This window comes from Pneumocystis carinii, assembly GCF_001477545.1.
Source record: "Pneumocystis carinii B80 chromosome Unknown supercont1.7, whole genome shotgun sequence".
In the NCBI taxonomy this organism is placed as follows: domain Eukaryota; kingdom Fungi; phylum Ascomycota; class Pneumocystomycetes; order Pneumocystales; family Pneumocystaceae; genus Pneumocystis; species Pneumocystis carinii.
Window position 1 is genome coordinate 68,021 of NW_017264719.1, and position 23,022 is coordinate 91,042.

Genomic DNA, 23,022 nt, shown 5'->3' on the forward strand with positions numbered 1-23,022 from the left:
TAAGGATCTATAAAAATATTAATAAAGTCAAATAAGGAGGAAAAAGGAAAGATGGATCCTAGATACCTCTATAAAGACATAAGAGAGCTATGCCTTGAGTATAATAAGTCTAGAAATAGAGAAAAATTTGACCAAATTTTGTCAAATTCTCGTAAAATAGATAAAAAAGCAGATTCTCGTAAATATGAGGGAATAATTGGACAGGAAGAGGTTAAATTGAATTTAAATAAAGAAGAGGAACAGGAAAATGTAGATATGGCAGTGAATGAGTCTTCTTTGGAGGGAGATAGTCAACATTTTCATGTACCGGTATCTCAATCGTTAAATAGTTTTAATATGACATCAAACCATATGAATCGTTTTGAATCATCGGGGATATTGCATAAGAAGCGAAATGTTTTGACTAGAAATACGCCTGTTATTTCGTGGAAGAAGAAAAAATCTGGGCAAAAACATAAAATTGATTGTCAAGAATATTCTGTATCAGTTTTGCCGGAATCGATTATATACAAGGGATTTTTAGATAGAAAGGATGAGAAAGATTATAACTCTTCTGTATCTTCTAAGTTTTCTAATGACTGGACACTTTGTACGACTATTTTATCAGGATCGAATTTATATTTTTATAGACCTCAAAAAATAGATAATAGTTCTTATAGTACTATGTATTCATGTTATTTGTCGGATACTCCTGAATCAATGGAATATAAATTTTCGTCACTAGAATTTGACTTAAATGTTAGATCTATTTTATATGATGCGAATAATTTACAACGGTTTTTTTTTGGAATAATTTTGACAGAATTTGAGGGTTTTATTCAAGATCTTGAAAGGGATATGAACAGTATATTTTTCGTAGAAGATATTCTTGTATTATGTTATCGTGGACCACTTATATTTAATAAAGATCAAGATTTACATTCTAATTTAAACACTCATAATATTAATCTGAAAAAGTTGTGGAAACTGGATGTCGTTTATAATGTATTTGACGTAAATATTGTATTTAATTTATTGAAGAATGTGAATCTAGTTTCTTCTGAATTATATGACGAGAATTTGTATCTTATGACTATCAACAATGGGGAAATAATAAGACGCTTTATTTTATCTAAGGAAATGGCTATATATTTTTTGAAAAAATATTTACTATTGCAAAAATTAACTAAGAGTGCCGAATTCTCAATTCTAAAGAATACTGAATCAATGGATTTTATTTCAACGTCTATATCAAATGATGTTCAAGATATTTTGTTAAATTCTGATAAGACATTAAAGGCTACAACAACTAGAATATTATTAAAAATAATGCTAGGAATTAATGATACAATGACTAATTTTGATATTTTTGAATTGTTTACTACCCTTATAGGTTTTTGGGATTCTTCTGAAATAATACTAGAAACTATATTATCTATTATTTCTGAATCATCGCTAGATTTCAGTTCAAGTATCGAAAAAATGATTAATATATGGTGTGATAAATGTTATGGAATGTTTCAAGATAGTAATATTATTAATAACATTGTGAAGTTAATAGAAAATGGAATTGATCTCAATAATAGTGTTTTAAGTCAAAATTTAAGAAATAAAATTAAAAACAAAGAATTAACTCTAAAAAATGATTTATTTGATTTAATGGCTATAGGTTTTCTTCATATGTTTTTAATATTTTTTAATTTTATTATAGATCTTTCTATTTATAAAATTCATAATAATGATTTGGAATTTGGAATTTCAGTAGATGCTATTTTGAAAATTCCTCCAGAGGTATTTTCACGTGAATTATATTATTTTCATCAACGTTTTCTTAATATATGGGATCCATCATTGGACATGTCTTTATTTTTTAACAAAGCATCATTTAATTTAATTAGGAATCCTTTGATTTTTGGGCATCGACATATACACTTTATTACCAGACTTGTTCTTGAGCAACTTTTGAAAACAGATATTATGATGTCTACTAAGCTTCGCGCTAATATTTGTGCATATTGGATATCTGTTTCGATTTGTTTAAGAAATTTTGGAGATATGGCAGGATGGTTTTCTATTATTATTGCTTTATGTTCTCCCTCAATAATTCGTTTAAGAAAAACATGGACATTGGTTGATTTGAATCTAAGGGAATTTCTACAGAATTCTATTTCTATTATGAATGATTTACATGAGTTTGATTTTTATATGGCTGATAGAACTATATATATGCCTGATGCTTTGATATCTGATAAATTATCTAAGACTGAAATTTCTAAACAAACTATACCATATTTTGGAGAGATCTTAAATTATATTGAAAATTTTATATCTTTATATGTAAGTCTTTTTTTTTGTTATTTATTTTAACTTTTATAGAACTCCAATAATAAATTAATAAATATAGAATCATTTAATGACATTTTTATTTTAGTAAAAAAAAAATTAGAAAGATGGAGATGCATTATATTAGCTAATAAAACATTTATTTGCATTGGTGATGAAAATAGGAACCTTATCTTGCAAGAAATATTTAAAGAACTTAATTGTGTCAGAATTAATCCACAGTCGATATTCTCTGATGTTTTCTTTAAAAAATCGCTTAAATGTGAACCATTAAGTCGTGGTATATATTCGCAATTTGATTATTCTCAAAATGTTAACAGTAAATTCGACACATACGCTTCTTTAATATTTAATTATATATATAACTCATGTAATTTGCATGATTTTATGGACTTGTCTGAGACATACAAAGATCAGAATGTTTACACCGACATAGAGAGTCATTTAATTAGAGAAGATTCTTTTTTATATAATCAATTAGTACAAGTTCCCGATCTAGACAAATTTAATAAACATTTGAAAAGAAGTTCATTTCCTTTGAATAGATATTCTATGCTTATTACAGATTTTGATTTGGACAGTAAAATTCGATATAAAGCAATAGATTTAAGGGATAGGAGCTCTTTGATTTCTGAAAATTCTCAAGATATCTTTGGGAAAAACGAGAATTTGTTTTACTATACTGACGGTGAGTTGGTTTTAAAATCAATTGGAAGCATTTCAGAAAAAAGAGAATCGAAATGTGTTGAAGTTTCTTTTGAAGGTGAGTCAATATTAATTTTTTATATACAAGAACTAATATATAAGACAATAACTTATCAAAGGTTTTTGATAATGAGAAGAGAATTGATAATCTAGAATCTCTTCGAATAATAGTATCATATCAAGTTATTGTTAAAGCGGGATCATTTGAGCGTCTTATAGATGTTCTCGTTTTAGGGATAGATGATTTCAGTGAACGTCTAATTCGTGAATCGAAGAGTATTCAGCTTAATCTCTATATTAATATAGGAGATTTCCGTTCGATTTTTTTGTCTACATTTCGTTCTTTTTGTACACCATTTGTAAGTATAAAGAAAATAATTTAATATTGCTAATAGAAAGACTCTTCTTGAACATTTTAAAAAACGCTTAGCTGGTTCTAAAGTAGTTGCATCGAAGATTGAGGTTAATATGAAAGTTTCTGAATATGCAAAAAATAATCGAATGTTTCCGGATTGGACTTCATCTGATTCTGGTAATTATGGTTCATTTAATTATGATTTTTATTTGAAAATACATGTTGGTGTGTTGGAATGTGTAATATTATGGCTTACTCATTATTTTGATGACTTTGTTGATGATATATGTATGTTGGATGGATTTTATTCTTTTTTAAAATTAGCCAATGATCAATTACAAAACTGGAAAGAAATTGTATTAACAAAAAATGAATTGCAATATTATATGTCTCAATATCATGATCTTTTTGAAAATCTCAGAAAATTATTTGTTAAATTGTCATATCAGCCACAAATAGAACAATCATATGTTACATCTATAAAAATATTACAAGGAATAAATATTTCTTCAAAATATAGTGATGAAGATGTTTTTAATTTAGCATATACTCTTGATAGGTTAGCTGCTAGTATATTTAAGAAATTAACACTGGATGATTGGATATATTGCTTTGAACTTTTTCAGGCTCAATTCAAAGACTTTGAATCATTTTTCGAATATTATGAATCAATATCTCTTCAAAATAATAATTATATTTTGCAAGATACGTATAGTTTATTAAGTCAAATTCGCAGATCTCAATCTCATGATTTACTGATAAATATGTTCCCTCATTTAATAAGGGAATTATTTGAATTAAGGCATAATATTATTAAATGGGTTATTAGTCAAATTACTGACATTAATATTGATTGCTACACAAGAACGGATCGAATATTGTTATATCTCCGGTTATTAGGTATCTATAAGTTAACAATGACTCGTTTGGATTTTTTTTCTGGACCTTTTGATGGAAATGATTTGATCAAAGATAAATCTGTATTGCCTTCATTTGTTGGTAATGCTATTGCTGCTGCTCTGGTTCGTCCAGAGTCTAGACTATTTATATACGCTTGGTCTATGGTAGCATCTACACGAGGTTTAGACGGTCAGGTTGAAGATCTTGCTTCCATTATTCCATTTGTAACAGTTAATAATTCTTTTTCATTTACTCCATGTATTGGTTGGATCTTTCAAAGCATGTTAAAAGTCGTATTTTGTGTTCCAGATGTACTTGGAAAACCCAAATTCATAAATTTTATTAAATATGCGTTTATTTATGATTTTATTTTACGTATAATTGATTCTGATAATCATGTAAATTCGGAAGAAAAACAGCAAACTGACAAATGTGATGATACGAGTGATGTAATTGTTAATATTCGGACTCATGATTTCAGGACTCTTGAAATGGTTTCAGAAAATGAAAATTATCCTTTACAATTTAGTAATATAGGAAAGCCTTTTGAAAGCTTAATACAAAAGAAAATAATCGCAATTCAAAGAGATCAAAAGCATTGTGGATCCATAAAAAAACATCTTATAGAACTAGATAAAAATGTTGAACAGAAAAATGCAAATAATTCTAAACATAATTCTAAAATTTGTAAAGAGGATTATAAAAAAGTGTCATTAAAAAATAAAAGCGATTATCCTTTTGAATTATCTTCTTCTACTTCAATGCTTATGAATAACTTTGAAAAAGATAAAAATTTAGGTATTTATACAGCGTCGTCTCATGTGTTTCCTTTTAACTTTTCTATAGTATTAGAACCTGAACCTTTAGATGTTATTGATCTGGTTGATTCATCCGTGAGTACTTTAGAAAATTCGAAACATGAGTATGTGTTTAAGATTAAATTAAAAAATGGAATAAAGATATTACTTCGTGCACCATCTGCAGATGAGTATAAAATATGGTATAGAAAATTAAAAGCTTTAAACACAATTACTTTTAATAAAAAGAAAAACATCTTGATGAAAAATACACATACAACGTCTATAAATACTGCAGTTAAAACTTCATCTCCCGAATTAGATTCTACAGCTTGTAAGTGTAAAAATTGAAAATTGTTTTTTTGGTTTTGATATTGCTAAGGTTATGGTGTGGATTTGGCAACTTTGTGCTCTCGAGAAAAAAGTAATATTCCAAAAATTGTAAACGATTTAATTATTGAAATCGAAGCTAGAGGTAAATTATTAATTCTTCATCACTCTTTCTTTAATATTTTTTTAGGTCTTCAAGAAGTGGGAATTTATCGTGTTTCTGGTTCAGTTTCTAAAGTAAATTCATTGAAAACATTATTCGATGCTGGTAAAAAGGTGGATTTTAAAGATGAGTGTTGGTCAGATATCAATGTTATTGCCGGTGCTCTTAAATTATGGCTTCGAGAACTACCTGAACCTTTAATGACTTATAAATTATATCCTAAATTCATTAGTCTTGTTGGTAATTTCCCTTATTTATTATAAAGATTCAAATTAATATTTTTTAGATATTTCTGACTATCATAAGAAGATAATCTCATTAAAAACTCTTGTTAAAAGTCTTCCTTTTTACAATTATTCTTTAATTAAACGACTTATCGAACATTTCGAAAAGTAAGCTTTTCTCTTCATAATTTTCCCTCAAATAACCTTTTAATAGAGTAATAAATTACGAAATGGTCAATCAAATGTATGGTACGTATGAAATAATTCTTTAAAAACTCCTATCTTTTTTTTTTCTTTCTTTTATCTTAACTAATTTGTCTCATAGCACATAATTTGGCTATCATTTTTGGCCCAAACTTTCTAAAACCTTTTCCTTCTAATTATTCGTTTTCACAAACTGTTATTCATCTAGGAAAAGTCCAAGAAGTCATTAAAGAACTCATTATTCATCGAAATTCGATCTTTTTTGATAGAAACTCTTCTCAATTCTCCTCTCATATTCAATATGCATAATTCACTTCCTATTCGTCAATTATTTCTCCTATCTCTAATATATTTTCTTCAACTTTCTATCTTTTTCTCGACTGGTTTCTATTTTTTATCTTCATGTTTTTTTATTCATTTCACTTCTTTTTCTCCTTCATATCTTTTAATTCTTTCTGTCGGTTCTTTTTCATGCTTGGTCTTTCTTTTTCTTCTATTTTATCTTATCTTTTGGTTCATATTTGACTTTATTTCTTATCTTCTTGATCACGTGAAGATAAGGGTCACGTGACTAGGCTATATAACGGCTCCGAACTTGATCTTCCGACAAACAAAATAACCAAATGGCAGTTGAGGTGAGTATGAATGGGTTAAATATTAAGATTAACAAGAACAGACAGTTTCAGAAGCAGGATTTGATGAAGAAGGTATGTTTAATAAGATGAAATAAGTGGAGTATTTTTTGAGATATAAAAAAAGAAGTCTTTTTAAGCAAGAAAGGTGAATTTTGAATGATAAATTATGGATTTATAATGTTTTTTTTTTTAAAAAAAAATTCAATTTTTTATGGGTTTTTTTCTATATTTTTATTGGGATTTATAGAGGGTTTTTATGATTTTTCTTTGATGCTTTTTATTTTAATAATTTTAATGGATTTTGAGTTTTTTTGGTCTTTATTATTTTATAGGCTAATGATTGTTGAAAGAACTTAAGTATAAACACAAATGCAAACAACTTAGACAAAAGATTCTGAAGATATCTGCTGAAAATGATCTTCTTGTTGTTAAACTTGCAAGAATGAAACGTAGCATCCAACGACTTCGTCTTGAGCGAGCGTTTATTTTTGAAAAACTTGAAGAGCGTGTTCCCTCAACAGTTGAAGATTCTGGTACATCTGATTCATCTGTTTCGGTATTTTTAAGTCTTTCATTTTTATTTTATTGATTATATTATAGTTTAAGCGTGAAAAGGATTCTCCGCATTCTGAAACTCATGAAATTTTACTTACGCATTCTTCTGGGTGCGATATGATATTTTTTTTAACTTTTCTAATGTTACTTTTAGTACAGGAGGGGCACGACGACGGCGAACTCGTGATCCAGATGCTCCAAAACGGTAAATGACGATTTTAATTATGTTTGTTCCTTTTGGAATTGATATTTTTTTATGGTAGACCTTCTAATCCATTTTTGAAATTTTGCGATGTTGAAAGAGAGAGGATTCGATCTGAAAATGAAGGAATTGATGGGTTTGATGTAACTCGAGCACTAGGTGTTGCTTGGCAAAATTTAGATGATGACTCAAGAAAGCCGTATTATGATGCATATGAATCAGAAAAGAAATTGTTTAAAATTAAAATGGATCAGTATGAAAGTGAAAACCCTCGCTCAGGCCAAAATCAAAAATTTAAATCAACAGATGATTCAAATGTTCGACAAAAATGTTTTAAGAATTCAGAAAAATTGGATACCAAGAATATTGAAAATGAAAATTTAGATATTAATGACGAAACATGCTTAGATATTAATGATTAAACGCTTTCTCTTTACCATTCAATTTATTTCATTTATAATTCGATTTTATATCATATACTATTTGAAAGAGTGATAATGTCTTGGGAGTATCTATATAATTTATATCTCCAGATGAACTTACTAAAATCATTATTATACTTGATTGGGTCTTGATAACATTATTTTTTTACAAATATTTCTAGTTAATTTCTCTAAAATATTTTTTTTGAGATTTAAAAGTATCTTTTCTAAATATTTTTTATATTTGATCAACTAATGATGTTTATGGCAATTATCTACATAATATCTACAAATTATCTTGTTGTATTCTTTATAACTTTTCAAATACTAATAAAAAATCTCATTTTCATGAACATTTTTTAAAATACATACTATATTATAGAATTCTTGCCTATTTAAACCTCTTTCATAAACTTTTAATTCTTTTTTATACATATCCATCTATCTACACTAGAATTTAACCTAATCTCTACATAATATTATCTTTTATTATAAAATTTCATTCATATCCTCATAATAACTTGTTTATTGAATATATTAATAAATTATTATCTATTTTCTTTTTTATAATAAAAAACACTTAAAATACACAATTTACTATTCTTTTTAACCTGAATCCATCTAATTGACTCTGGTTGTTTGTCTTGTAAAATTTAACATAAATTAATACTTTTCTATATATTTATATAACTAAAAATTAAAAGTTTCTAAGTTTTAAGCAAATATTCAAAATAATATATCATTTTAAACATGTTCACTCTTTATTATATGTTTTTTAATAAAAATAGGGTTTATCTTAGAATATGTCCTATCAAACGTACAGAAAAAATTGCAGAGATTTTTTGGCAAAGATAAGCCTTAAAAAGCGGGTTAAAGATTAGATTAAAACATGAAATACGTCCTTGTAAGTGGAGGTAAGTGTTTTATAGGTTCTGATCCTTTTTTTCCTGATTTTTTTTAGGCGTTATTAGCGGTATTGGAAAAGGTGTAATAGGTGGCTATTAAAAAAGATATATAAGGGTATATGAATGTTCTTATTTGATATTTAGCATCGTCTACTGGGTTATTATTGAAAACTGCGGGGTTTAAGATATGTATTTTGTTATTTTATGCTTATGGTTAAATTAAAATCCATTACGTTTCTGCTATAAAGATTGATCCATATATGAATATTGATGCGGGTACTATGAGCCCTCTTGAACATGGTATATACGTTTTTTTGGGGGGAAAAAAGGTTTATTTTTGATAAGGCGAGGTATATGTTTTGGATGATGGCGGGGAAGTAGATTTAGACCTTGGAAACTATGAGAGATATCTTAATATTACTCTAAAACGTGAGAATAATATTACTACGGGGAAAATATATAGTCTAGTGATAGAAAATGAAGTGATATTATGAAAAATTTAAAAAAAAAGTCTTACGATTTGATAGAGAAAAGGTGATTATTTAGGAAAAACAGTTCAAGTGGTTCCCCATGTTACCAATGCTATTCAGGATTGGATTGAGCGTGTTGCGAAAGTTCCAGTGGATGAAACGAATGAGGAACCAGATATATGTGTTATAGAAGTGTGTATAGTTAAGTTTAATTTTTGTATTTATTATGTATAGCTTGGTGGGACGGTTGGTGATATTGAATCGTCGGCATTTGTTGAAGCAATGCGTCAATTTCAATTTAGAGTTGGACATGATAATTTTGCCGTTATTCATGTATCTTTAGTTCCTACAATTAATGGGGAACAAAAAACCAAGCCAACGCAAGCGGCTATTCGTGATATGAGGGGACTTGGATTATATCCAGATTTTGTAAGTTTAATCTTTTTTTTTTTATCTTATTTTGAAAGATTGCTTGTAGATCACTAAAACCTTTAGAAAAGTGTGCTATAGATAAAATCGGAATGTTTTGTCATGTTGGACCAGATCAGGTTTTAGTAATACATGATGTTTTATCAACATATCATGTTCCTCTACTTCTTGAACAACAAGGAATAATTAGGTCGCTTTCAAAACGATTAAAATTAAATGATATTATTGTTTCAAAAAAGTTAATTGAAGCGGGTAAACATCTTTGGACGCAATGGAAAATGCTTACAGACTTGTATGATATATATTTGTTTTGTTTTTAATGTTAATATTATCAGGTATGATCATCTTTTTACTGATATAACGGTTGCAATAGTTGGAAAATATACTGATCTTCAAGATTCATATATATCTGTAGTAAAATCTCTTGAGCATGCGGCACTTAAATGTAACAGAAAATTAAATATATTCTGGGTAGAGTCTTCGGACTTAGATGATGAAAAAAAAATATTAAACCCAATTATTTACCATAAGGCATGGCATTCTGTTTGTTCGGCAAAGTATTGTATCTCTTTAGTATATTTTTTTGTTTAATCGTTAAAGTGCAATTCTTGTTCCTGGCGGGTTTGGTGTACGAGGGACCGAAGGAATGATTGCTGCTGTAAAGTGGGCACGTGAGAATAAAGTACCATTCCTTGGTGTTTGTTTAGGTTTTCAAATATCTGTAATAGAATTTTCAAGAAATGTCTGTAATCTTAAAGGTATTTTATCATTCATTTTGTTTTTAGCATTTTATAATCTGAGTCTCCAATATATTATTGTTATTGAGAGATATTTAAGGAATGCTATATTGATTTTGTTCAATTATTTGTACACTTTTTATTCATAATTGTATACATTGTCACTGAACTAACATAATTTATTTAGATGCACAATCAACTGAATTACAAGAAGATGCAAAGATTCCTGTTATTGTTAGTATGTCAAAAACAAATGGAAATTATGGAGGAACTATGTGTTTAGGTCTTAAAAAAATATTTTTTCAGGATTATTCCTGGTGCAAAGTAAAAAAATTATATAATAAAGAATTTATACATGAAAGACATCGACATAGATATCAAGTAAATATAGAATATGTTAGACAATTAGAAGACGCTGGTTTATATTTTGTTGGAAAAGATGAATCAGGGACAAAGATGGAAGTTTTTGAACTTAAAGATCATCCTTATTTTGTCGGTACTCAGTATCATCCCGGTATGTTATATTTTTTATTTAATTTATTTATTAATAATTATATATAGAATATTTAACAAGACCATTGTTTCCATCACCTCCATATCTGGGATTAATTGCAGCCAGTTGCGGCATTTTAAATGATATTTTAGAAAAACAATGAATATAGTGTTTTTTCGAATTCTATATTGCAGTTTAATATTGTAATTATAGCATCAGAAAAAAAAAGTATTTCAATTCTAAATCATAATTATTTTATAATGTATATCAATCTATTTGTTTTGTTATTTTAAATAAGGATGCTTTTTTAATAATATATCTTCATATTGTTTTGCATCCTCTGCTATACTTCCTCCTTGTTTTTGAGCTTCTCTTGTCCAAAATAATGATTTATTAAATAATCCTTCCTGTTCATATAATCTTGCCAGGTTTATTTGACTTGCTTGAAATCCTGAAAATGCTGCTACTTCAAACCATTCTTTTGAAAATAATGTATTGCCCTGTTTTCTGTATATATTAGCTATATTATGAGCTGCTTCAACAATTCCATTAGATGCAGCTTGTAAAAGATAATATAAACTTTCTTCATGTGTTGTATATAATGACCTTCCAAAATGTCCCTTAGGATTATCTATCTAAATAAATATAACATAGCTTTCAATCACTATATTCTTACTCAATTCAGATGCACGTATAAACCAAAGTTTTGCTTCTGCTTCTTCTCCCAATTGTTTTTTAAGAACTGCCATAGCTACCATAGCATCAGAATTCCCTTTTTCAATAGATTTAAGATAATTTTTTTCTGCCCTCTCTGTATCTTTCAATTTCATAGCAAAATCACCAAGAATTAATAATGCTTTTGCATTTCCTTTCTTACAAAGAGTTTTATATATATGTAAAGCTTGATATATCTGATCTGGCCTCCCTGATTGCATTTTTTTTTCCGCAATATACAAATTTGCCAATTCACTTTCTTTCATTGATGCTATTTCAATAGAAAACTTACAAAGATTTAATTTTTCTTCTAAGATTGATTTAGATACTGGTGTTTTTAACATTATTTCTGTTATTAAAAATAATTCATCCGGCGAAACAAGAATTGGAATAATCTCCCCTACTCCTTCATTCAGTTTAATCTTTCTATCTCTTGAAATCTCTTTCTCAATTCTATTTTTTAAATAATTTATATGTTTATAAATATTTAATATTTCTGAATATGATTTTTTGATATTTTTTCGCCTTTTTTCAAATACATATAAATCCTTTTTTCCAATTATATTCCTTATATATTCTATTTCATTCTTTTTATATAAAAAAATTCCACTATTTTTCTCCTTATATTTTACTTGAAATATACCTATATTTCGAAAAAATCTCCATAAAAAAGACATCTTTTATATTATATCCCTTTATACTCTTAAATTTCTTTATATATTTCCCCTTTTCTCCCCTCTTTTATTATCATATATTTATATTATTCTTTATTTCTTCTAGAATTTAAAAATCGCCAAAAATAACCCTTTTAACCCCGGAAAAAAAGTTACATATACATTATATCATACTTTTTCTACGATTTCTCCTTCTTATCTACTCTTTTTTCTTCCTTTTACTCCCTTATTTCTCCCTTTTTATTCCCTTTTTATTTTCTTGACGTCTCCCCCTAGCAACCGTTGTCCTGGCAACCACCACTTCTCCCCTCCCTCCTCCAAGAAACCTACCGATTTTAAGGATGAGCTTAAAGGCCTATATTGTGCAGCAGTTTAGGGAGATTATATGGTATTCTTTAGATAATGGGCTATTATCTAATGCTACGTTCATTGCAGAGAGGCTTTATGTCTATGATACAAGCAATGCGGACGCAAAACACCTTTTTTCTCTGTGTTTACTAAGATCAGGACGATATTTAACGGTTTTATATATGACAGAAGGAGTAAAGCATGTTGGCTGTGCGTATATTTATGCACTTGCATGTCTACAATTAGGAAAATGTAAGCAAGGGATTGCAGCATTGGAAGCGGTTTCGTCACAATGGACGAAAAGTAATTATATGTGTATGAGTGAAATATAAGGGGATAAGAGGGAGTCTGACGTTTTTTAAGATCAGCATGATGATCAATATCGTTGTCATTTGCCGGATGCAGCGGCAATTTTTTGTCTTTTAGGGCATTTAAGTAAAAAAGGTGGAATGATGAAGAAAGCGACGGATTATTATATTTGTTCAGTGAAACTGAACCCATTTCTTTGGGAGGCATTTGATGGATTATGTGCATTGGGTAGAAATTATTAAAAAGGGTAATATATGTATAATAATATATATATATATATATAGGATGCAATCTTCATGTTAAAAATATATTTAAAGCTACAGCGGGAATGCAGGCGGCGCGTTTAAAAGCGCAAAATATTCCAGTTCAAACGAATATTTTAAAAAATACGGAGTCATATATGTCACAAAATATTGATACAGAGACACAGTCTACGAATCATATGGTTCAAACGCCAGATATATTTAATTCTCAGAAAAACAATACACCTCTGTTTGTATCATATTGTCAACAGTCATCGTTTTTGAATCGTTTAGAAACGGCGGAAACACCAGGGTATTTAGTATAATAGAATTATGAAAATAGATGATTAATATAATTTGATAGATCACCGACAACGCAACAACATGATTCGTCTGAAATGAGTCATGGTTTTCTAGATCATTCTATTTCTACTTCATCTAGTTTTATTAGTCCTCCTAATTTTTTAGATACTAAAATTCGATTAAATCAAACCAAGGCAAATCCTACGATTCGAAGTAATATTGATAAAGATCTACCTGTATGTTTCTGTTTTTTTCTTTTTTTGAAATATTAATTTCAATATATAGAAGAGTTCTACACCAATTGATATTCCCCAAAGAAGAAGTCAACGTCATTTACCTAACGCTTCAAAAATTGCATCAAAATTAGCATCTACAACATCTTCAATTAGAGATAGCCGGAAAAATAAGTTACAGAATAGCCGTTCAAAACAAGAAGAAAATCCACAATCATCAACAGCTCAAGTAATTTTTTTTAAAAAAAAAAGAAAATATTTAAATATTATTAGATACCTAGTTCGAATCAATCTTGTTTTCTGTATGGTCAAAAGCCAAATGGTCAAACTGTCATGTCTCTTGTAGAGCGAATTGAAGCAGAAACATGTTTATTAGATTTATGCAAATCCATAGCTGATGGATGTCATGCTCTTGCTAAATATGATGGAGCAAAAGCCATTGAATGTTTTAAATCTTTACAACCAGCTTCTCAACGTAATTCTGTATTTGTTCTTAGTAAAATTGGTAGAGCATACTTTGAAATGGTGAATTATGATGAAGTATGAATCAATTGTTTTTGTTTTTTTGTCTTATTTGTTGTTATAGGCTGAGAAATATTTCTATCGTCTTCGAAAAGCTGATCCTACAAGGGTAGAAGATATGGAGATATATTCTACTGTTCTTTGGCATCTTAGAAAAGAAGTTGAATTAAGCTTTTTAGCTCATGAAATACTTGATTTAGATCGTCTTGCTCCTCAATCATGGTGTATTATTGCAAATTGTTTTAGTTTGCAAAGAGAGCATGATCAAGCATTAAAATGTATTCGCAGAGCAATACAATTAAATCCAAATTTTGCATATGCATATACTCTTGAAGGGCATGAATATGTTGCAAATGAAGAATATGAGAGAGCACAAACATCTTTTCGTAATGCAATGAGGGTTGATATGAGGCATTACAATGCTTGGTAAATTATATAAAATTGTAAGGTTTTTTTAATATAAATAGGTATGGAATTGGTATGGTATTTCTTAGAGTTGGTAAAAATGATCTCGCAATGTATCACTTTAGAAAAGCAGCTGAAATAAATCCGACTAACGCTGTTTTATTATGTTGTATTGGCATGGTCAGTTAATTAATATTTTTATACATATATTTAAAGCATTTAGATTGTGGAGCGAAATAAAGATTTTCCTGAAGCATTGCAATTATATAAGAAGGCTTCTGAACTTGCACCAGCTAGTGCTCTTGCTAGATTTAAGAAAGCTAAGGTTCTTGTTTGTCTTCGACAATATCATGTACAAAAATCTAAATATTATAAATCTTACTAAATTTTTCATAGTTAGCTTTAAAGGAATTACTTTTTTTAAAAGATTTAGCTCCAGATGAAGCAAATGTCCATTTTCTTTTAGGAAAATTATATAAACAATTGGGAGATAAACCAAGTGCAATGAGACATTTAACAGTTGCTCTTAATCTTGATAATAGAGCTAGTCATTTGATTAAAGAGGCTATTGGTATCTTTTATATTTTTAATTTATCTTGTTTAATAGATCTAGAATCTATTGATGAACCAGAAGAAAATTTGCTTGGTGAAACGGGAGAGGTTTATAAAAATTTGGACAGAGAAGAGTAAACATAAATACATATCTATTCACTACAAATTATTGATCGCTGTCATATTTAATTTTAAATATTTTGTCAATAATACTATTCAAACATAACTTATGATTTTAAACATAAAGGAAGATAACATTTGATTAAATATTCTATTCCGTCTTATTTTAAAACTTATAAATCCAACTGGTAAAAAAATTTTAAATCGGTTTATTCGAAATAGTTACATATTTTCTATGGTAATTCTATCTTTCAAATCAATATTATCTCATACCCGATTTTGGGTAAAATTAATCTTATATTATTGGACTTTGTTTATATCAGCATTTTCTGGTGTTGTTTTATCGATTATTTTATTTGTTTTAGGTAAATCTACTATCAGTCAATGGGGCGTTGCACGTATTTGCAATATGATCTCTGCACCAGCTTTAAACATAAAAATACAAGTTGAAAATGAGCACTTTATGAAGGATAGACCATGTGTTTTTATATCTAATCATCAAAGGTATTGGATATTTTTTATATGAATTTTTTTGATAAATCTAAGTGAGCTTGATATTCTATTACTTGGTCGAGTATGTCTTTATTTTTAGAGGAAAAGTACCTATTTATATGTTTTTAGTTATTTCCAAAGCACTGCAGTATTATTTCAAAGAAAAGTTTAAAATATGTTCCTTTTTTGGGCTGGTTTAGTAATTTTAATATATCAATGATAATTTTTTCATAAATATAGTGATTCTCAGTAAAGCAATTTTTATTGATAGGGCAAAACAGAAAAATTCTATTAAAATATTTAAAGAGGTTTCTGAACAAATCAAAGCTAACAAGGTAAATGTGCGATATTGGTTAAATATTATTAAATTATCAATTAAAAGCAAAGTCTTTGGATTTTTGTTGAAGGAATGAGATCAAGATTTAAAAATCCTGATCTTTTACCGTTTAAGAAGGGGGCTTTTCATTTAGCGATACAGGCTAAAGTACCCATTGTTCCTGTAGTGATTCAAAATTATTCTCAAATTTATCATTTTGAAAGTCGTATTTTTCAATCGGGAATAATTAAAGTTAAAAGTATGATTATATCTTTTAGATTTATTCATTCATACATATATTTTATAGTTCTCGACCCTATTGTTACAACTTTTTTTTCTGAATCTGATGTTGACCGAATTGTATTAGAGACACGTAAAAAAATGCTTCAAACTATTATAGAATTGAATTGATCTTCTTAAGAAGTTGTATATAATAGCTTGTTTTTTATTTATATTGCATTTAAATAGGTTAATATACATTGATATTTATATATACAATCTCATCTTTAAAGGTATTTATTTCTTTATCCTGGGTTGTTCTTTTATATTTTATTGAAATATATTAGACAGTAGTAATAAGAATACTGAATATTGATGAGGATAATAGGAATTATTTTTATCAGAAATAAATTCATAGTTTTTCACTTAATTTCTATTTCAAGTTATAGAAATTATATAAATATTTTGAACTTTATTTTATGAAGATCAAAGAGAATGAGCTTATAGAAGCATATGAATCTTATTAAGGGTTATGGCTAATGTCATTGATCTTGTATTACAAAAAAAAAACAAGAAATTTTCTATACTTTTTCTAAACAATTTAATCTTTTCTAATCATGGATGGCTTAATAGAATAGTAAAAGGTCCTTTTCTTATAAATTTTTATGATTATACAAATAATAAGATCAAAAACTATATCAGAATAAATTTATTCAAGAGGAATCATGGTAAAAGAAATAATCACTAAATTCTAGTTAAGATTATGGTATATTTTTTAAAAAATGGCAATTTATATGTAAGTTTATGTTTAAATACTATTTTTATATTTTTAATTTAATTAGTATTTGCTTTAAAAGAATTGTTTAGGTATTTATTAAGAATATATTATTAGGATTTTCACTTATAACTAACATCCTTAAGCTCTTTGAAAAACTTTTTCTAAATAACACATATTTAATCAACTAGGAAGCTATCATCAAGAATTAATAGTATTTATCATCATTTTATTGGATTTTCAAATAATTATTTATTATTATGGGATACTTTAAATACCAAAACAATAAAAAATATAAAGAATAACAAAGGTACTTTAATATTCAAGTAAATAATAAAAAAATGGGATCAAATTGTGGCTTATTACAATATTAATAACATTTTTAATCTTTTCTATATCTCAAATTTATACTGGTCTTTTTACACATTAAAATTCATATATATCTAGAATACTATTTAAACTGGATTTACGCTTCTTTATAACAAACAATCTTGTCTTTTTTACTTATTTTCAAATTAAATTCTATTTTAAAAAAGGTCTAATTTTCTCAAAAAAAAAACATAAAAATTATTTTAAAATTTCTAATATACATTAGGATACAATATAAATGGCTATTTCTATGGTTTTCCTTCTATTTTACACTAATATCTACCTTTTTCTTAGGTGTTTATCAGCTTGGTTACTGTAGCAACCGATAAGATTGTTTATTTTCTACATATAAACTTCAAAATTTTAATATATTCTTAACAATTTTTCTTAAAAATGAATGAACTTGACATTAATAAGAATAAAAAGGCACCTCTTAAAACATATGGAAAAAGCAGATATTTTGGAGATACATTTGAGAAATTTAAAGTCTGGAATGATATAGGAAAATCACCCGATTTGAAGAAGAAATATAATAAATGTACAAATATACATGAAAAAGAGAAGGACAATACGTCATTTTTTTCTCGTATAAGACCTTCTCAAGAATATTTTGGATCTTTAGTAAAAGATGCATCTTTTTTGTATAAAATATCAGTTAAACAAAATTATGATAAATCACCTTTAATTAAGTCTAAGGAGCCTTTTCAGTGCCAAGAGAATATTATGTTAGATACATTTTCATCTAATGGAAGAGAGGATTTAGAAAATGAAGAATCAATAATTGAAAGTTTACAAGAGAATATTGATTTAAATAAAGATTTTATGAAAAAAAAAGTTAAAGAATCACCTATAATAGAATCTCTGCTTTCATTTACGACTCAAAAAGAGGTGTATGAGTTTTCGAGTTATATTTCATCTCTTTTACCTAAATATTCTATTTCAAAACTTGGAGAAGCATCATATAGTGAAGTTTATCTTATGAAAACTGAGAATTGTGATGAGACAGTTCTTAAAATTATTCCATTTGGAAAGGATGGTCAATTAAGTTCTCAGGAAGTTTTACATGAAGTAAGAGTTACAACAAAAATCTCATCAATAAATGGTTTTGTAAAATCAAAAGGGTATTCTTTTTAATTTTAAGTTTATTAGTTTTAATTGTTTTTATAGTTTTGTTATTGTTAAAGGAATGTATCCTGAACATCTTCTTTTTTTATGGGATAAATATGATGAAGTTTATGAATCAGAAAATTCTCGACCTGGTATACATTGTTTGTAATATGTGATTAACTTCTTATTCTTTTAGATTCTTATGATAAAGATCAATATTTTTGTATTTTATTACTTGAAAAGGGAGGAAAAGATTTAGAACATGTTAATATTACAACATGGAGACAAGTTAACAGAATATTTTGGGATATAGTAAAGGTTCTTGCTCAAGGAGAGAAATTGTATGAGTTTGAACATCGAGATCTTCATTGGGGAAATATTTTAGTTGATGATATTTCTGATTCATCTGAAGATATGTTATCTCAACTTAGTTTGAATTCTACATGTTTTTCACAGCCATGTATTATTATTATTGATTATACTCTTTCTAGGTTAAGATGTGATGATAATATAGGTGAATTAACATGGAATAATTTTGAAGATCATGAAATTTTTGAAGCACATGGTAAATTATTTAGCATTGTTATAAAATAATAATATGTTTGTAGGAGATTATCAATATGAAATATATAGATTAATGAAAGACTATGTTAGTTCTTCCAAAAAGGTGTGGTCAGATTTTATTCCACGTACAAATGTTTTTTGGCTACATTATTTAATAGATAAGCTTATTCACTGTAAAGGTCTTGTACGTCCTCCAGCAAGAATGTCAAAAAGAAAAAATTCTATACAACATGCCCATACAGAAATAGAAAGAATGTTTTATGAAAGAGCTGAACTTATATGGAAAATGATCAATCCCAAGAAAAAAGGATCTGAAAAAAAATCAATTGAATTTAATTCATCAGAAGATGTGCTATCATGGGGGCTAAGAGAAGGATTAATTTGATTCATAAAACATAAGCATAATAATTATATTCACATAAAATATATTATACTGCATAAAAAGATGAAATTTATTTTAATTCATTAGACTCAAGCATATATTTCTTTCCTTTTTGTTCTATTTGAACTATCTTGTTCTTTACATTTATGAGCTTTCATAGATTTGATGATACGAAAATAATCACTCTCTATAGATTTATATGTTTCCTCTAGTTTTTTCAAAATTTCATCTTTATTATATTGATTAAGGTTTTCCTACAAAAAATTAGTATGATATAAATAAAGAAATTAAATACAAAGTTTTTTTTATAAATCCTTTGTTTGATTTGAAGGCGATATTCTTTATATGCTTTCTCGTCTCTTATATTTAATCTTTCAAGAAGAGCTATTTCTATGCATCTAAAAAATTGATTCTATTTTTTTGTTATTAGTTATAGTTAAATAAGAAAGAAGAATTACTAATGACATTTTAGTTTTTTTCTGTGTTTCTAAAATCCATAAATAAGGAATTGGAGGTTTGAATTCTTTTTCGTTAAATACTCCGGATATTTTGAGTCTAATAATATCTTGTTTGTCTCTCATATCTTGAAATTCATCAGAAGGATCCTCAACTGTAATTTCCTGGATTTTAGAGTCTGATAAAATATATGTATATAATGCATCATATAATTTCCCTTAAATATTTAACAACATATTGTATTATAAATAAATACCTCCATGACCATTTCTTTGAAATGGAGGAAGAATAACAAATTGTGCTATTCGTGCACGACTATTATCAAGAGATTCTCTGGAATACCAATAATAAAGATATACAGTTGAATAACCAATGAAACAATAATAATCCTGATCATTTGTTGATTGTTTTTCATATCTTAAAATGTCATTTAAAAATTATAAAAATGCTGGAAAACATACAACAAAAAAATTATCCACTTTGAATCTTCAATATCAATAAAAGATGCTCCTTCTATCAAAAAAAGAGAAAAAATCTGCATATTATTAACTATTTTTTCGATTTCTGGATCAATTATTGAGCCCTATACATGTATTTGTTATATTATAGCTAAAATATTAAAAAATATATACCATATAAACTTCAAAAATTGAATTATTAAATATATATGATGATATCTTAGTTCCTGGTGGAACAAATGACCTTTTCTCATGTAAATATGAATAAAATGTTGTTTCGTCTGTCATAATATCTATATACTTTTAGACCTTGTATTACAATATAAATTATAGACTTTCTGGAAGATATTTTCTAAGGATTTCCTCTATATTTTTACATGATAAATTCTCTTCTTTTTCTACTTTATCTTTATATTGGATTCTTAGATATATCTGTAAATCATGACAACAGAATTTTAGCTAAAAACAACTAAAAATCGCCCCAAAAAAAAGAAAAAGCACTACGTTTATATTAAGATCTTTATATCCTATGATTCTTTCTCCTTCAAAGATTGAATATGTGTATATAGGATGAAATATAATAGGCATCTTTGTTTTATTAATATTTGCTGAAAAATTGAGTTAGAAAATCGGGAAAAAAAGGGAAACATACCAATTTCTATGAATATTACGTCTTTTGCATTGTATGAGTAGTTTTTTTCTTTAAAAACCTCCATTTTTTGATTTTTTACTGACCTTCAAAATTCTTACGTTAGCGCTGCTGAAGCTGTAAGATATGATAAAAAGAATGAGCCTTAAAAGAACTAAATGTTAAAGATAACATATAATATTAACGAGATTTTCTTGATTTAAGGTATAAATTGTTATTATTTGTTTTTTTTATTTAAAAAATACATATTGAATCATTTTTTATTAAGAATCTAAATAAGATTAGTTAATAGATTATATATTCTTTTTTAGATTCTTTAAACCCATTCTAATTCCTTTTTTAATATTATTTAAATGTCTTTATATATGAATTGATATTTGATGATATAAATAGTTGTTAAAAAAAATATAAAAAAAAAAGGTTTTAATTTAGAAAACAAGCTTTAAAAAAGATGATCCTCGTTGTGTTGATTAATTCTATAATTATATAAAATGTTTGGGTATATTTCTACGTTGAATACGTTTTTTTTTGTATAACCATGAATATTTATGATTATATAATGATAAATCCATTGGCGGTGCAAGATTTGGATTATCTTTTTTTAATAGATAAATACCCTGTTGTTTGAGTTTATTGATTTTGTTATTATGAGATAAAGATGTTTTTTTTTTGTGATTTTTTTTTAATGAATGATTATTAATAGAAATTTTGATATTTTTTTGAACTAGATCAGTTTTATTTCCTGTTATTTTATTAGAGTCGCTTTCTAATTGAAGGTTTTTTGTTTTTTTCATTTAAGTAAAATTATATGAATCAGTTGCCAACTATCAAAAATGAAAAAAAAAGTAAAATTTTGTTGAAAAAATAAATAAAAGTTCTTTTAAAAAAATGATTTGTTGATTATTTGATTTTTTTCTTTATTTTTTCTGTTTTTTTTTTATAAAATATCTTGTTTTGATTAAAGGTACATATAAAGATTTCCGTTCATGTAATTATTATTCTAAAAAATTTATTGATAAATAATGTTATTTAAATTAAAATACCTTTGTATTTTATATTATATAATAACATTTTATACTTTTTTTTAAATTTTTTTTTTTTTTGATCTTAACTCTTAAATTATATAAAAAAAATTAATGATATACAGACTTATTGAAATATAACGTCTCAATTTCTTTCTGGTGACTCAGAAAGTCTGTTTAAATCTTGATCTGATTGGTGTTTTTGTTGAACATTCTTTTGTCGTTCTTCTGCTCGTAAATAACCCCATCCTCCTCTTCCCGGATCATATTCCGTTCGATATTCATCTCTTACTTGACCTCCATTCCTTCCTCGGCCATATTGTCTACCTTCTCTAAAACCTGGATCAATATCTGTCCGTATCACTCTATCGTCAAGTTTCGTCCCATTAATAAACTTCATACAATCCAATGCATGTTCATGCAAATAATATTCTACAAAACAGAACCCACATGGTGTTTTATTAAACCTATCTAGTCCCATAATAACCCTTTTAACTTCCCCACATCTACATATATTATTAACCCAAAAATACGCTCTATCCCGCCCTTTTTACTTGGAAAAAAGCTCATATATCTGTTCCTCCGTCGTATAAAACCTATTTCCACTCCTTAGACCTTCATTTTACTCATTTTTTACCCAAAAAACATACGATAAATTTCCAACATAAAGTGTACTCGATCGATTCAATGGTATATCTTTATTCGACCGCTAAAAACTTCTTTTTAGAACAATTATCTCCTATTATTCCTTAAAACTTACCTTTGAATACCGATCAACGTATGTACTCGGCGTATCCAGCCGTTGAAGGATTGACATTATGTTAGACGTTGAAAGCTGACGGGGAGGTAGTCTTGGTAACCATCTCCTTGGTAACGGTAACCATGGAGACTATTACCTTGGTAACCGTCCCCCTAGTAACCATCCCCTTAGCAACCTCCCCGT

The 23,022-nt window shown here is 27.2% G+C and overlaps 10 protein-coding genes across 10 annotated transcripts; 6 read left to right on the forward strand and 4 right to left on the reverse strand.

Moving 5' to 3' along the window:
* Window positions 1-51: 51 nt before the first annotated feature.
* Window positions 52-5,968, forward strand: T552_01655 (hypothetical protein; the record flags this gene model as incomplete). Its single annotated transcript, XM_018370227.1, has 8 exons — window positions 52-1,648; window positions 1,691-2,316; window positions 2,356-3,085; window positions 3,130-3,386; window positions 3,427-5,413; window positions 5,462-5,554; window positions 5,600-5,812; window positions 5,859-5,968. 8 exons carry the CDS (start codon window positions 52-54, stop codon window positions 5,966-5,968), a joined length of 5,613 nt encoding a protein of 1,870 aa, XP_018225936.1.
* A 616-nt stretch (window positions 5,969-6,584) lies between these two features.
* Window positions 6,585-7,858, forward strand: T552_01656 (hypothetical protein). Its single transcript, XM_018370228.1, has 6 exons — window positions 6,585-6,635; window positions 6,677-6,707; window positions 6,986-7,191; window positions 7,236-7,300; window positions 7,345-7,395; window positions 7,454-7,858. Exons 1-6 carry the CDS (start codon window positions 6,624-6,626, stop codon window positions 7,812-7,814), a joined length of 726 nt encoding a protein of 241 aa, XP_018225937.1. The 5' UTR covers window positions 6,585-6,623; the 3' UTR covers window positions 7,815-7,858.
* Window positions 7,859-8,979: 1,121 nt separating this feature from the next.
* Window positions 8,980-11,011, forward strand: T552_01657 (CTP synthase; the record flags this gene model as incomplete). Its single annotated transcript, XM_018370229.1, has 9 exons — window positions 8,980-9,019; window positions 9,065-9,201; window positions 9,247-9,381; window positions 9,424-9,618; window positions 9,657-9,910; window positions 9,954-10,175; window positions 10,219-10,376; window positions 10,543-10,869; window positions 10,917-11,011. The coding sequence occupies 9 exons, from the start codon at window positions 8,980-8,982 to the stop codon at window positions 11,009-11,011; spliced, it is 1,563 nt and encodes a 520-aa protein (XP_018225938.1).
* An 85-nt stretch (window positions 11,012-11,096) lies between these two features.
* Window positions 11,097-12,282, reverse strand: T552_01658 (hypothetical protein). Its single transcript, XM_018370230.1, has 2 exons — window positions 11,525-12,282; window positions 11,097-11,479 (listed from the first exon to the last, which is right to left on the reverse strand). Exons 1-2 carry the CDS (start codon window positions 12,237-12,239, stop codon window positions 11,133-11,135), a joined length of 1,062 nt encoding a protein of 353 aa, XP_018225939.1. The 5' UTR covers window positions 12,240-12,282; the 3' UTR covers window positions 11,097-11,132.
* A 273-nt stretch (window positions 12,283-12,555) lies between these two features.
* T552_01659 (hypothetical protein) lies at window positions 12,556-15,334 on the forward strand. Its single transcript, XM_018370231.1, has 11 exons — window positions 12,556-12,899; window positions 12,948-13,121; window positions 13,178-13,448; window positions 13,500-13,674; window positions 13,724-13,900; window positions 13,945-14,211; window positions 14,258-14,619; window positions 14,661-14,778; window positions 14,822-14,950; window positions 14,995-15,169; window positions 15,212-15,334. The coding sequence occupies exons 1-11, from the start codon at window positions 12,578-12,580 to the stop codon at window positions 15,286-15,288; spliced, it is 2,247 nt and encodes a 748-aa protein (XP_018225940.1). The 5' UTR covers window positions 12,556-12,577; the 3' UTR covers window positions 15,289-15,334.
* Window positions 15,335-15,459: 125 nt separating this feature from the next.
* T552_01660 (hypothetical protein) lies at window positions 15,460-16,534 on the forward strand. The gene is made up of 6 exons (XM_018370232.1): window positions 15,460-15,774; window positions 15,817-15,844; window positions 15,892-15,961; window positions 16,003-16,097; window positions 16,145-16,337; window positions 16,386-16,534. Exons 1-6 carry the CDS (start codon window positions 15,506-15,508, stop codon window positions 16,487-16,489), a joined length of 759 nt encoding a protein of 252 aa, XP_018225941.1. The 5' UTR covers window positions 15,460-15,505; the 3' UTR covers window positions 16,490-16,534.
* A 1,255-nt stretch (window positions 16,535-17,789) lies between these two features.
* Window positions 17,790-19,541, forward strand: T552_01661 (hypothetical protein). The gene is made up of 4 exons (XM_018370233.1): window positions 17,790-18,562; window positions 18,609-18,700; window positions 18,745-19,113; window positions 19,157-19,541. Exons 1-4 carry the CDS (start codon window positions 17,835-17,837, stop codon window positions 19,495-19,497), a joined length of 1,530 nt encoding a protein of 509 aa, XP_018225942.1. The 5' UTR covers window positions 17,790-17,834; the 3' UTR covers window positions 19,498-19,541.
* On the reverse strand, window positions 19,538-21,086 carry T552_01662 (hypothetical protein). The gene is made up of 9 exons (XM_018370234.1): window positions 21,061-21,086; window positions 20,913-21,016; window positions 20,744-20,867; window positions 20,583-20,701; window positions 20,412-20,533; window positions 20,207-20,367; window positions 19,953-20,167; window positions 19,790-19,906; window positions 19,538-19,748 (listed from the first exon to the last, which is right to left on the reverse strand). Exons 2-9 carry the CDS (start codon window positions 20,994-20,996, stop codon window positions 19,584-19,586), a joined length of 1,107 nt encoding a protein of 368 aa, XP_018225943.1. The 5' UTR covers window positions 20,997-21,016; window positions 21,061-21,086; the 3' UTR covers window positions 19,538-19,583.
* Window positions 21,087-21,539: 453 nt separating this feature from the next.
* Window positions 21,540-21,851, reverse strand: T552_01663 (hypothetical protein; the record flags this gene model as incomplete). Its single annotated transcript, XM_018370235.1, has 1 exon — window positions 21,540-21,851. The coding sequence occupies one exon, from the start codon at window positions 21,849-21,851 to the stop codon at window positions 21,540-21,542; it is 312 nt and encodes a 103-aa protein (XP_018225944.1).
* Window positions 21,852-22,164: 313 nt separating this feature from the next.
* T552_01664 (nuclear cap-binding protein subunit 2) lies at window positions 22,165-22,932 on the reverse strand. The gene is made up of 4 exons (XM_018370236.1): window positions 22,840-22,932; window positions 22,730-22,788; window positions 22,634-22,675; window positions 22,165-22,585 (listed from the first exon to the last, which is right to left on the reverse strand). The coding sequence occupies exons 1-4, from the start codon at window positions 22,894-22,896 to the stop codon at window positions 22,225-22,227; spliced, it is 519 nt and encodes a 172-aa protein (XP_018225945.1). The 5' UTR covers window positions 22,897-22,932; the 3' UTR covers window positions 22,165-22,224.
* Between the last annotated feature and the right edge of the window lie 90 nt (window positions 22,933-23,022).